The sequence below is a fragment of the Polyodon spathula genome, chromosome 24 (assembly GCF_017654505.1).
Source record: "Polyodon spathula isolate WHYD16114869_AA chromosome 24, ASM1765450v1, whole genome shotgun sequence".
Lineage (NCBI taxonomy): Eukaryota > Metazoa > Chordata > Actinopteri > Acipenseriformes > Polyodontidae > Polyodon > Polyodon spathula.
This window is the reverse complement of record NC_054557.1, coordinates 6,662,322-6,674,261: the sequence shown is the minus strand read 5'-3', so window position 1 is coordinate 6,674,261 and position 11,940 is coordinate 6,662,322. Positions and strand designations below refer to the sequence as shown.

At 40.2% G+C, this 11,940-nt stretch overlaps 1 protein-coding gene across 2 annotated transcripts; it reads left to right on the top strand.

Moving 5' to 3' along the window:
- Positions 1 to 465: 465 nt before the first annotated feature.
- Positions 466 to 11,545, top strand: LOC121299181 (beta-hexosaminidase subunit alpha-like). Of its 2 annotated transcripts, XM_041226790.1 has the most exons (14): positions 469 to 923; positions 1,692 to 1,820; positions 2,296 to 2,361; positions 3,863 to 3,909; positions 4,377 to 4,487; positions 4,811 to 4,912; positions 5,102 to 5,234; positions 6,110 to 6,290; positions 7,098 to 7,184; positions 7,445 to 7,517; positions 8,798 to 8,978; positions 9,996 to 10,086; positions 10,177 to 10,284; positions 11,281 to 11,545. In XM_041226790.1, the coding sequence occupies exons 1-14, from the start codon at positions 608 to 610 to the stop codon at positions 11,342 to 11,344; spliced, it is 1,689 nt and encodes a 562-aa protein (XP_041082724.1). In that variant the 5' UTR covers positions 469 to 607; the 3' UTR covers positions 11,345 to 11,545. The 2 variants fall into 2 exon arrangements, with proteins under 2 accessions (XP_041082725.1, XP_041082724.1); XM_041226791.1 differs by lacking the exons at positions 9,996 to 10,086; positions 10,177 to 10,284; positions 11,281 to 11,545 and adding an exon at positions 7,811 to 7,985 and having other exon boundaries at positions 466 to 923; positions 8,384 to 8,835.
- The last annotated feature ends 395 nt before the right edge of the window (positions 11,546 to 11,940 follow it).

Sequence of the window (11,940 nt, the reverse complement as noted above, 5' to 3'; positions counted from 1 at the left end):
TTTTCTGGTATCAGCAATTCTATTACTGATGTCAAAAATAGAATTGCAGACATCAAAAATAGAATTGTTGATATCAACAATTCTCAATGTTATTTTTATATCGAAAATATAATTGTTGATATCAAACACAGGATTGTGATATCAACAATTCTATTTCTGGTGTAAAAAATGCATACCAAGAGGTGCAGTCTGTTTTGTTTTTTTCCCTTTATTGCTAATATTTACTTTGTTCGTATTTTGTTTAAAAATTCCTGACAACTACAGCAAGGCAAAGTTGTTACATTTCAGCAATTTACTCCCTTTGCCGAACAGCCTGAGATCGCCATACACACAGAAAGTACAAGGCACTCGCATGAAGATCAAACCTTCACAGTATGGGAACTACATGTCAATCTCTTGCAATGTGTTCAGCAAGTTCATATGTGCAGTCACGTGATCCCTATTTTAATTTGGGGGTTGAGCATTTAACTTGTTTGTGTGTTTAGGGTCATATGACCAGGAAGCTGAAATTGTTACTTTCTCCTGCAAACCAAACGATGTGCATTCAGTCTAACAAGACCCACTTTCAGCACAAGTCATCCCCGCTACCGAGTCCCCGTCCTGCTGTATGGCGATGTTCAAAAACAGGGATCCTTCTTGGAATGCCCCCGAAGTAAGCCAGTCTTTCCTCGGTGACGTTCTTCAGCTGTCCTGTGCCGCTCTGTTTTTGCTGGCGATCGTTGTTCCCCCGGCTCAGGGAGTGTGGCCACTGCCACAAAATCTAACCTCTTCTGCAGAGAGATATTCGCTCAGTCCTCGAGAATTCAACTTTCTATATGACAAGGGTTCTGCAGTCCAACCGGGATGCACGATCCTCGATACGGCTTTCAAACGTTACTTCAGGATCGCCTTCTCCGGATACAGCGGTGGAAAACCCCTAACAGGTACCGCGGGTTAAAAACAATTTGTTAAAGTAAATTAATTGCATTCTGACTTACCAATACGTTTATGTTTATTAAAAATCTAGACAATATTTTTGGGATACAGACAGTACATGCACCTTAATCAATGCAGAATTCAAGGGTTTATACATTTAGTTTCAGTTTCCTGTTCTGTTCTATAAAAGACTTAGAAAAAACAAAAAACAAAAATTAATCCAAACTTTGTTCTTTGCGTTTTGCTAGGGAACCGAAACTACTATGTAATTGCTTTCACATCATAAAATCAATGTATGACCTTAAGCTAGAGAACTGAATGTTTGTGTTTGACAAGGACTATTTTAATTTTAACCCGTCCCTCTGGTCTTAACTTTGGTGTAAACTATTCTGGAATCCTTGTAATCAGATAGTTTTAAACATATTGCTGCGTCAAAAAGGCGCTTTCCCAGTATTACACTGCTGTATGCTGCATAGTAAAGACCTTTGTCACAGTGCTCACAAAAATTAATTTGGCTTGGTATAGCAATATATATCTAACTGTAACAAAAGTAAGATGATGAGGATGTAAAAACTGCTGTCAAAGTCGTTTCTCTAAATACCGATATCCCTTTTCAAATGTTAATGCTTTGGTGTCACACAGTCGTGTAACAATAGTTTTTTACATTAGCGTCAGCAGTGCTTTTCATAAAGCAGACCTTTGTTTGTTTGCTTGCATTGCCCCGCACCTACTTTTAGAGTTCCACGTGACTAGCCTGTTGCAATGTTCTTTTGCAGGGAACGAGAAGTCGGGTTGCGTGTCTCCAGGTGGGTCCTCCTGTGGTAGTGCACCCCTCAGAGCTCTGGTGGTGAATGTGCAGAAAGGTGGTTGTGATGGATTTCCAGATCTCAATTCTAAAGAGGACTGTAAGTATTTACCCACCCAAAACGGGAAACTGTTCATCATTTAAGGAATAAAGTGTGCACTCACTCCTACTGCACGACCACCACAGCAGTCTCTCACTACCCTGCAAGTGTCACATCTAAATATACACACTCTTTAAATAAAAACTGGCCTTTTACCTACTTTCAAAGAAAAAAAATACACTTAAAACACTTTTATAGATTTGGTGGTTTCACAAAACCCCTCCTTTTATTGCTTGAAACAACAGCATTATTTAGATTAGCCCCCATTTAGATCAATTGAGAGACCCCGTTATTTCTCTGAGCAATGGCAATTTCTTTTCATAAGCTAAACCAATAGCCAGGCCTTGGAATCTACACTCGAATCTAAGCTGACAGTAATATCTCCTCCAAAAACAGTACCTGCTGCTGTAACAGTGTGAGTGCTTGTTTGAATGTACTCTGTAGTTTGCACTGACCTGCTGTTTCTGTGTTTCAGATAAGCTCAGTATTGCTGATGGATTGGGAAGCCTATCTGCAGTGTCGGTATGGGGAGCGCTCAGAGGTAAAAGCCCTTAGTCCATTTCTAAACCTGTCTGTCAGGGTACACTTCAGCCTTTCCCCTGACGCATCAGATCTGAAGGTGAAACCTAATTAGCCACCCTGCTTCCCCTTTAATAAAGGGGGAACTCTACAAAAAATCAGCAGTATCTTCTGTATTGCACAGTACAGATGGCATGTAAATCAGCAGTATCTTCTGTATTGCTGTGGTGGGAAAATTACAGCCCATGCAATTTATGTATAAACCTCTGAGCTGTTTGTTCATGTGTTTGTTTAGCCTGTGTGACTTAAGGGATTATACCAATGTAATAAGAAGTTTGAAGCTTATTTTCTATAATGTTTAAAATTAAGAAATACACTTATATAGTCTGGACGCTTCTCTTCCTCTTTCAGCCTTCATTACACATCTTGTTATTGCTAAGTGAAGAGGGTCTAAGGTGGACTGGAGATGTCCATATATAGCTATGCTTTAAAGTGATGCAAGAAAGTCTACGTGACAAGACAGAGATTGTCATGGTGCCAGGAGGAACAAGGCATGCTGGCTAAAGCGATAATAAGTTAATTATAAGTAGTTATGATATTAGTTATATGATGTGTTGTTATTGTATAATTTAATAGGCCACTTTAATGTTGCTACTGCTATGACTGTTTAGGGTTTCCATGCTCAGGTTCATAAGATTTAGGTATAATATAATAATAATGTGTTATTATCGGTAGTTGTTTGTGAACATACTTCCTCTTTCTATCTGAAAGATAGGTGGCTCTTATAAGGAATGAAAGGGTACTGACATTGAGCTAGAAAGAGGCACTTCAATTTCTTTAGCAACCGCAAGCTGTTTCCGTGGCATTTCACAGAAATGTCACCGACTTACTTTTATTTTAGGGGGCTTGCAATTTAAATAAGTTGTTATGATTGGTCTCATCTTAATCTTCCAAGTTGTTGCTATCCGCTAATATTGAGTTAAGCTTATGTGATTGGCTCGCAATAACTGTAGGTTACAAGGTATGTATTATGCTTACTGGCTCTGCGGAGCTCAGTACATTGCTCGGTTTCCTAACACCTGCGTGTGTTGAGAGTGTTCTCAGGTTTGCAAACTTTAACTATTAAACTTATTTACTCAATCTTGTTTGTTCTACTGAGTCTCTGTCTTACAGGAGTTTAAAGTATAAACTTCCACCACAATTGCACAGCACAGATGGCATGTAAATCAGCAGTATTTTCTGTACTGCACAGTACAGATGGCATGTAAATCAGCAGTATCTTCTGTATTGCACAGTACAGATGGCATGTAAATCAATAGTATCTTCTGTATTGCACAGTACAGATGGCATGTAAATCAGCAGTATCTTCTGTATTGCACAGTACAGATGGCATGTAAATCAGCAGTATCTTCTGTATTGCACAGTACAGATGGCCTGTAAATCAGCAGTATCTTCTTTTGTATTGCACAGTACACTACATGGCATGTAAATAGTAAATAAATGTAATTAACTTTTGTTTTAAGGCCTGGAGACATTCAGCCAGCTTGTTTACCAGGACCAAGAAGTAACTGTAAGTACTGTCTGCACTTTTACAATATGTAAAATACTGTTTTTCAGAAACATTTTTTCCTAAATACTGTGGCCCTAAACATGCTCTACCATTAACAACAACAATGGTCAACAAAAATGTGTGTCATTGTTGTCAAGCCTCTCTGGGTTTGTGTGCTGTTAGCATCATGAAAATGTGTAATTATGTTTTTTTTCTTTGAATATATTTAACTGTTTGGTTTTATTTTATTATTGTTGTACTTTATTGAGTATGGACTATATAGATCTCTCTTAGGATTGGTTCTTTAAAAAAAGCTCCTAGTTTCGTAACAAGCAAAGCACACTACATAGTAGCCTTTAAACTCATGTGCATGTTAGAATCCTGGGGTGCCGTAGCAGTACTGTATTGACGTGTGCTTGCACTGTGTAGCATGTTCTCATTGAGCACTGACAGTAATAGGGAATGAATCTGTGTCATTTTCTCCCCAGTATTACATTAACAAGACAGACGTGGTAGATTTCCCCCGGTTTGCACACCGAGGACTCCTACTGGACACATCCAGACACTACCTACCTGTGCGCTCCATCCTGGAGACTCTGGTAATGTAGTTAAGCTCAGGTCACCCAAAAACTGTTAATTTTGTGCAGCTTGTCAGATATCTTTCTCTGTGACAAAAAGCAATTTACGGAATTGGAGCTCAAAGTCCTGAGATTAACTAAAGTTTGACAAAAAGTAAAGCTGTTTGTCATACTTTTATGGCAAAATACTTGCCTTGTCTTTATGGATACACCACCAGGTGTATTTATTTATTTATTAAAGTTAGATACATACTGTACTGTATATGATGGCTTAAATGTCAGGAATTCAAAAAAACATTTTTATGTGTTTGAATTTTGAACCATTCCCTTTCCTCCTTTCTCAGGATGCTATGGCCTACAATAAGTTTAATGTGTTTCATTGGCACATCGTGGATGACCCCTCCTTTCCCTACCAGAGCCCCACCTTCCCCAACCTCAGCAGCAAGGTATGTTGTGGTGTTCATGCTGCAGCTTCAGAGTTCGCCCTGAGGGAGTGTGCTCCCCTTGAGGTTTTCTTACTGACCCACACCAGGCGTGGCAGGTGGAAGTAATTTATGGTGTGCTCATTCTCTATTGTTAGTCAGGAGCACTGATCTTCCTAGGCATGAATATGTTACCTTTTGTCTTGTTTTCAGGGTGCCTTCCACCCCCAGACTCACATCTACACCATGACCGACATCAAGCGGGTCATAGAACATGCCCGGCTGTGGGGGATCAGAGTTATTCCCGAATTTGATACCCCGGGGCACACAGAGTCCTGGGGAAAAGGTACGTGGGCTGATTCTATACCTATTAATGTTTTATTTATTTATTTATTTATTTATTTATTTGTGTTTGAAATGTGCTGCATTGTAGGCACTATGGGGGGGGGGGGGAAATCTCTGTTTATCCCTAGAGCAGGTTTAGCACATGATAAGTTTCACCCACACTTCTACAAACATGCCTGCAGCCTGCCCTACAGGGATCATTCACAGGGGGTGCTGGTGAAAGAGGAATTCTGACTCCATTCTTGTCCATTCTTTTGTTGAGGAGGTGAAATAGGTTTGTTGTGTCAATGGCTTATGTCAGTTAATAGTTTTATTGTGAAATAAAATACCTTGAAAAACGTCTTAAAATGAGACTAGCCTTATTTATCTAGGTCACCCCCCACATGGGGGTGGGGAATGAGACCACATTCTCACCATGGGGGACGTAATTTACACAGCTCTTCTTTTGAATTTGGTTCACTTGAGCTTGAATGACGTTAAAACGTGTTATATTTAATCCAGGCCTCCATGTCTTAGTCTAGGCCGTTCATTCCAGGATTTTTTTCAATGTATGTTAAATCATGTTTTAATTCCCATTAATTGTGACTTTCTCTCAAGTTAGTAGTTCTTTTTCTCTTTTTGGCTCGGCCTGCTTTACGCATGTTGGCTTTTTAAAATAAAGCCATACCGCTGTTCTCTCCTACAGGTAGGGGTTGAATGAAAGTCATTTCCAGATGCCCAGTTTAATTACATCGCACCCCCCACTCCAGTTGACTAAAGGATGAGAGACAAACAAAACATCTCAGTAGCTTTCTAACTGTGACAGAAACGCGTTTATCTTCTTGTTTCTCCGAGTACCCAGCTTGCGAACGTCTCGTTGTGCTTCTGTGTTCCCAGGACAGCCAGGTTTGCTGACCACGTGCTACAAAGGGTCAGTTCCCTCTGGGACATTCGGGCCTGTCAACCCAATGCTAAACACCAGCTACCAATTCATGAGCAAGCTGTTCGATGAAATCAGCTCGGTGTTTCCAGACTCCTACCTGCATCTGGGAGGGGATGAAGTCAGCTTCACCTGCTGGTACAGTACGCTCTGCTTTAGTCGCAAAGTATTCCAAGCAGTGATGCAACCACAGGACCTCCACATGCTATGTCAATGTTTTGATGACGTCTAACCCGGTCCGTAACAGGACCTGTTTACTCACTGTCTGTCTGGAACTGTTTCATTGGCCTGTTGCGTCTAGCAGCAATGCTTCTCTTTCCAGTTGTAAGGCTATTTTTGTAGAAGTATGCTCTGCAAATTCCGGTCTATGAGCGTTGTGTCCTAATTAAGCAACAGTTGTGTTTGGTTTATGCCCTAGACCAGCTGTAATGTTGTTCTGTTTACATCAGCTGGTGTAGAATGTTATACAGTGGTGATCTCTATTAAAAAAAATACATATTGGTTGTAAAATAGACATTTTATTTTAAATCTTTTGTATATTGTACTGAATATCCAGTGTCTGGACAGAATTAGAAATGCCTGTGTGATATTAATAGATGCACTTCTCTGTTGCCAATCAGTTTTAATCATGATGGAAAAGACAAGGCTGTGATCAAAGGACAGTGGTATGATTCTATGAACCATACTGGAGAGCAGACTTTAATTCAGATTTCAACAAATGGTCACATATCTGTACAAAACAGTTGAATACAGTAGGAGTGTAGAGGTGCCAAGGGAAAAGGTACGGAAACAGAAGAACAGGCAGCCAGCATTTCCTGGATCTCATGGTATCTATAGCACAGATATTCCGAAGTGCTGCATATAATATAACAATTAACAAATAAAGTCAAACATTTAAATAAGTGATCCTTTTAAAATACTATTTTTTCTTTTTTTGTTCTCCAGGAAATCCAACCCAGATATCCAGCAATTTATGAAAAAAATGGGATTTGGGACCAACTACAGAAAACTAGAATCTTTTTACATTGAGAAGTAGGTTTTAAGGAATATGTGTATCATTGTTTTTCGCCTTCCTATATGCAGGTAGACACAAACCCTCATCAAATGTGAAGACGACAACAAAAATCAGAAATCTGCACTAGGGAATTTAATTTCAGAAACATACCAACAATTTGAATCTTTACCTTCATCTAGTACTGTAATAGCATTACTGTAAGTAAGTAAGTCAGATATAAATATACCTGTATGGTGTTCCCTCAAGGTGGATCTGACTGTTTCTGTTTGTGTTTCAGCCTGGTGAAGATCGTAACTGCGCTAAACAAGAACTCAATTGTGTGGCAGGAGGTGTTTGACAATGCAGTGAAGGTCAGTATGGCACAATAGCCTTTACACTGAAACCCCCTAACAGAAGCCAGTGAACAACCACTTAGATCCATTTGAATGAAAAGCAACTCAGAAGGCTGCCATTGACAGGCTTAAAACTATGCTTCTAGACCTCTATATTGTAGACAAATCAGTTGTCTACTGGAAGAGAGAGGAACACAACAGTTCGATAGCGGTGACGCTGATCCTTTTCATTTTGGACTGCTGCAAAAAAATCCCACAAACTGGTTTGCAGTGTGCGAAGTGCCTTCCTGACCGCTGCTGTTCTGTTTCAGCTCAGTGCTTTCACAGTGGTGGAGGTGTGGAAGGGCAGCTGCTACCACTGTGAGCTGCACAGGGTGACAAAGGCTGGGCAGCGTGCAGTCCTAGCCTCTCCCTGGTATCTCAATCTCATTGGCTATGGACAAGACTGGACCCACTATTATACTGTAGATCCCCTGGGATTTAAGGGTTAGTCCCTGTGTGCAGTGGTTTTGATACCTTGTGATATTGTGGTGGAGCACTGTTTTGTGTTGTCCTGCTGTGTTACACATAGTGATTTTGCAGTACAGTGGTTTCTAACTCTTCACCACAACACACATCATTATTCTCCAAGCAACAGATAATACTATCTATCTATCTATCTACCTATCTATCTATCTATCTATCTATCTATCTATCTATACATAATTTTTTTATTATAAAGCAGAAGAGTGGCTTATTTCTTTTCTAAAAGGAATAAAACTTAGCATTTTTAAAACTAGCGACTTTGCAGAGCTACATCTCCTTCATCTGTGTACGTTAGTACACCCCTTTCATTTCCATCAGCCACTGGGACCCCCTTTGTAATTCTTTATTTCCATCAGCAGCAGATCGAGATCCAATACACTTCAGTTGGGTCTCGGTCAGCTCCAGGCAAGATTGCAGTCTGGCAGAACTCGACTCCTAACTCACCCTGCTGGTGGAAGTTTCCTGGTGTAAATGTAAACAAGGGCTAACTGGTTTGTCTACTTGACCTCAGTCTTTTGTAGATTTACCTGATGTGCATTTGTTAATTGAAGGTATTCCGCATAACTGGCAACATAGGTGCGTCTGTCTATCTGTGTGTACTGTATGTTTTACTTTAAAATAGTTTTAAAACTATATCTTTATAACGGCTGATTAAAATGAAGAAACTTGGCATGCTAATTCTTCAGGTTCTTGAGGTTCGTGAGCTAGATCTTGAAATCGTTTGCCTGCAGAGGGTATTGTTTCAGGGCTAGCTGTATGTTTCCTTCCCCCAGGTCCCTGCAGACACGGTAGTCCATGTGTGGAAGGGGAGTAAAAAACAGTACAGCCAGGAGATGAGCAGCGTCACAGCAGGGGGCTTCAAGGTCCTGCTGTCGGCTCCCTGGTACCTAAACGCCATTAGATACGGGCAGGATTGGAAGAATGCCTACAAAGTAGAACCGCTCGGCTTCAATGGTTTGTGCTGTTCTAGATTCCGCTCTGCATGGGCCACCTGGGGCATTACAGCGTTCATCCACAATTACACGACCAGGGGAATCTGCCAGTCACTTTCACTGGAATTCCAAAACATGTAGCCCTGCGATAAGACAACACAGTATATACTGTACAGAATCTCGTCCTTGAAAAACAATCACCTGGTTTTCTTTTCCGTTGTTTAATAATAAATAAAAACAACTCCATCTTGAAGACCTAGTCCACCGCACTTCTTTCTGGAATATTTAAAAAATATTTAGGACAAATGTGTACTTTGATTATTTGATTTGACTCATTCAGGTCTCAGCAAGAATGGATTCTCAGTGCAGGGTAGAATTAGGACCCAGGCAGTGTCTGTATCTAAACCAGGTTAGAATTACAGAAACATTACAACAATATCTGAATGAAATGGAGAAACAGTGTCATCTAGTGTCCACACTGAGAAGCAGCATATCTTTTAAAATCTTTAGTTTGTGTCACTCAGTCACTCATACTCTAGCAATTGTAAAGGTTGAAATGATATAATTTCAATACTGTTCTTTCTGTTACCCCCACCCTCCTGGTAAAACATAAATTTAAATTTGACCCTTACCAATAAATAATACATTGCTATAAACTATTCTCTACTACAAAAACGTTCAATATGTACAAAAACACGATTATCTATTCAGGTACGTCAAGAGGTGGGTAAATCAGACAACAAAGGCCAAACTGTTCCAATGCCATTTTTGCCTTTGCAGTTAAAACTATAGGACAAGGATTGTAAAAGTGGGTCTTGGCAGATAGGAAAAACAAACCTGTGGCAACAGAGAAGTTCATTTCTGAAAATGGTTGTTCCGTTATAGGTGAAACAACTGTCACAGTAAATATTTCATGGCCGTGACTTCTAAAATTCCCACCTGACAGAACCTTTGTCCACAGTATACAATGTGTATTTTACTAGAAAAATACTGTTGCTTGATTTTTCACTTGTCTGTTTTCCATTTTCCTTCTCCACAGGTACGGCTGAGCAGAAGAAGCTGGTGATGGGTGGAGAGGCGTGCATGTGGGGAGAATACGTTGATGCGACCAACCTGACACCCAGGCTGTGGTGAGACAAATGCATTCAGCTCACATTAAACACAACAAGGACCTTAAACACTGCAAAGTGTATTCAGTATTTCTTTTTTTACATTTCAAGGCCGAGAGCCGGTGCTGTTGGAGAGAGACTGTGGAGCGATGAAGCACAGACCTCTAACGTGGACACGGCGTACAACAGGCTGGCAGAGTTTCGCTGCAGGCTGCTCAGGTAATGTAGTTGTTTATACTGCGGGTCTTCTTAAAGCCAAGACAACCCCAGCATTTAAAAAGAAACAACACAATAAAGCCTTCAGTTATTATTAATTCTACCCTACCCTAATAATAATTAAAAAAAAAAAATCAGGCCTCTTTCTCTGCCTTTTTAAAATCACCATTTCATGGGACACCCACTGACTTTCAATTCTCCTGTTCAGACACTTATAGTTTTTTAAGCTTCGAGATTTGTTTTAGTGACTAATAGCTACAAATAGTCTATACCAGATATTACACAAATTGTAATACAATTTGATTGCGTCCTTACAGAAAGTGTTGGTTATAACACTGTATCACACTGGATTGTGCCCTTGCAGAGTGTTTGTTATAACGCTGTATTCACACTGGATTGTGACTTTGTGGCAGAGTGTCCCGCCCCTTTATGTTTAGAAGTGTTTTCTGTTGTATGTAGTGTGTTTAATGTTGGTGTTTATGTATAAAATACACTGGATATAAATATGGGTTACAAGCACAAGTGTTTAAAATGTATATTGGTGTTTAGGCACGAGGATTGCACAGCACTTCACGTGAAAGTAAAATAATATGTGAGCACGGGGAATTGCACTTTTATTAATTCACGTGCACCTCTCTGTTGTTTATTTCCTGGTTCCTGTTTCTGATTTGACGTCACCCACTCCAGCCGTCTTTGTGACAGTCTTGTACAAAGTGTTGGTTATAACACTGTATCACACTGGATTGTATCCTTGTAGAGAGTGTTGGTTATAATGTTGTATTCACACTGGATTGTGTCCTTGTAGAGAGCGTTTGTTATAACGCTGTATCACACTGGACTGTGTCTTGTACAAAGTGTTGGTTATAACGCTGTATTCACGCTGGATTGTGTCCTTGCAGAGAGTGTTTGTTATAACACTTTGTCACACTGAATTGTATCCTTGCAGAGAATGTGGTTTTATAACGCTGTATTCACACTGTACTTTCTCTTGTCTGTCAGGCGTGGAATCCGCGCTCAGCCCCTGTTTGTGGGTTACTGTGATCACGAGTATGAGGGGATCTGAAGGAAGCCACTAATCAGCATACCAACTGCACTGACCCCCCCCTCAGTTCAGTACAGTACAGAACAGTGGGGCAACTGGAAGAAAACAAGTGTGCAGTGCCAGCATTTATTTAACAGGAACAAGGGATATGAGTTTGATTTTTAATTGGTTTTACTTGTGTAATAATTATGGTAGGATGAGGAATATTAAATTGCGGGGGGGGGGGGGGGGGGGGGGGGGGGGGGGGGGGGGGGGGGGGGGGCATGTTTACCAGTGTGTGTGTGCCTTATACTTTTTAATATATTTTATGTTTGGACAAAGGAGTCACCAGCATGTATTAAACTCTACCTTTATATTTTTTGACCTTAATATGATTCCTGCCTCTTCATTTCTACGACCCTGTTCTTCCGCAAGCTTCATTAGGATTTGCCTGTGGGGTTATAAAGCTCTTGGAAATTCAAAATTATTTTAATATTAATATTATTATTCTCATGATACTGAAAGGCAATCGTCTGTATACTGTGCATTTTTATGAATTTTTACTACTCAAACCCCCCAGGTAATTGGTTTTTATTTGAGTGATTCTTGAGAACGCAGTCCTAACAGTCTGCTCCATC

Excerpts from the sequence above, each read along its gene's own strand:
- LOC121299181 (XM_041226790.1), top strand. The coding sequence starts at position 608 with ATGGCGATGTTCAAAAACAGGGATCCTTCTTGGAATGCCCCCGAAGTA. Across the intron at positions 4,913-5,101 it reads TCCCCAACCTCAGCAGCAAG|GGTGCCTTCCACCCCCAGAC; the intron begins GTATGTTGTGGT and ends TCTTGTTTTCAG. Across the intron at positions 10,087-10,176 it reads AACCTGACACCCAGGCTGTG|GCCGAGAGCCGGTGCTGTTG; the intron begins GTGAGACAAATG and ends TTACATTTCAAG.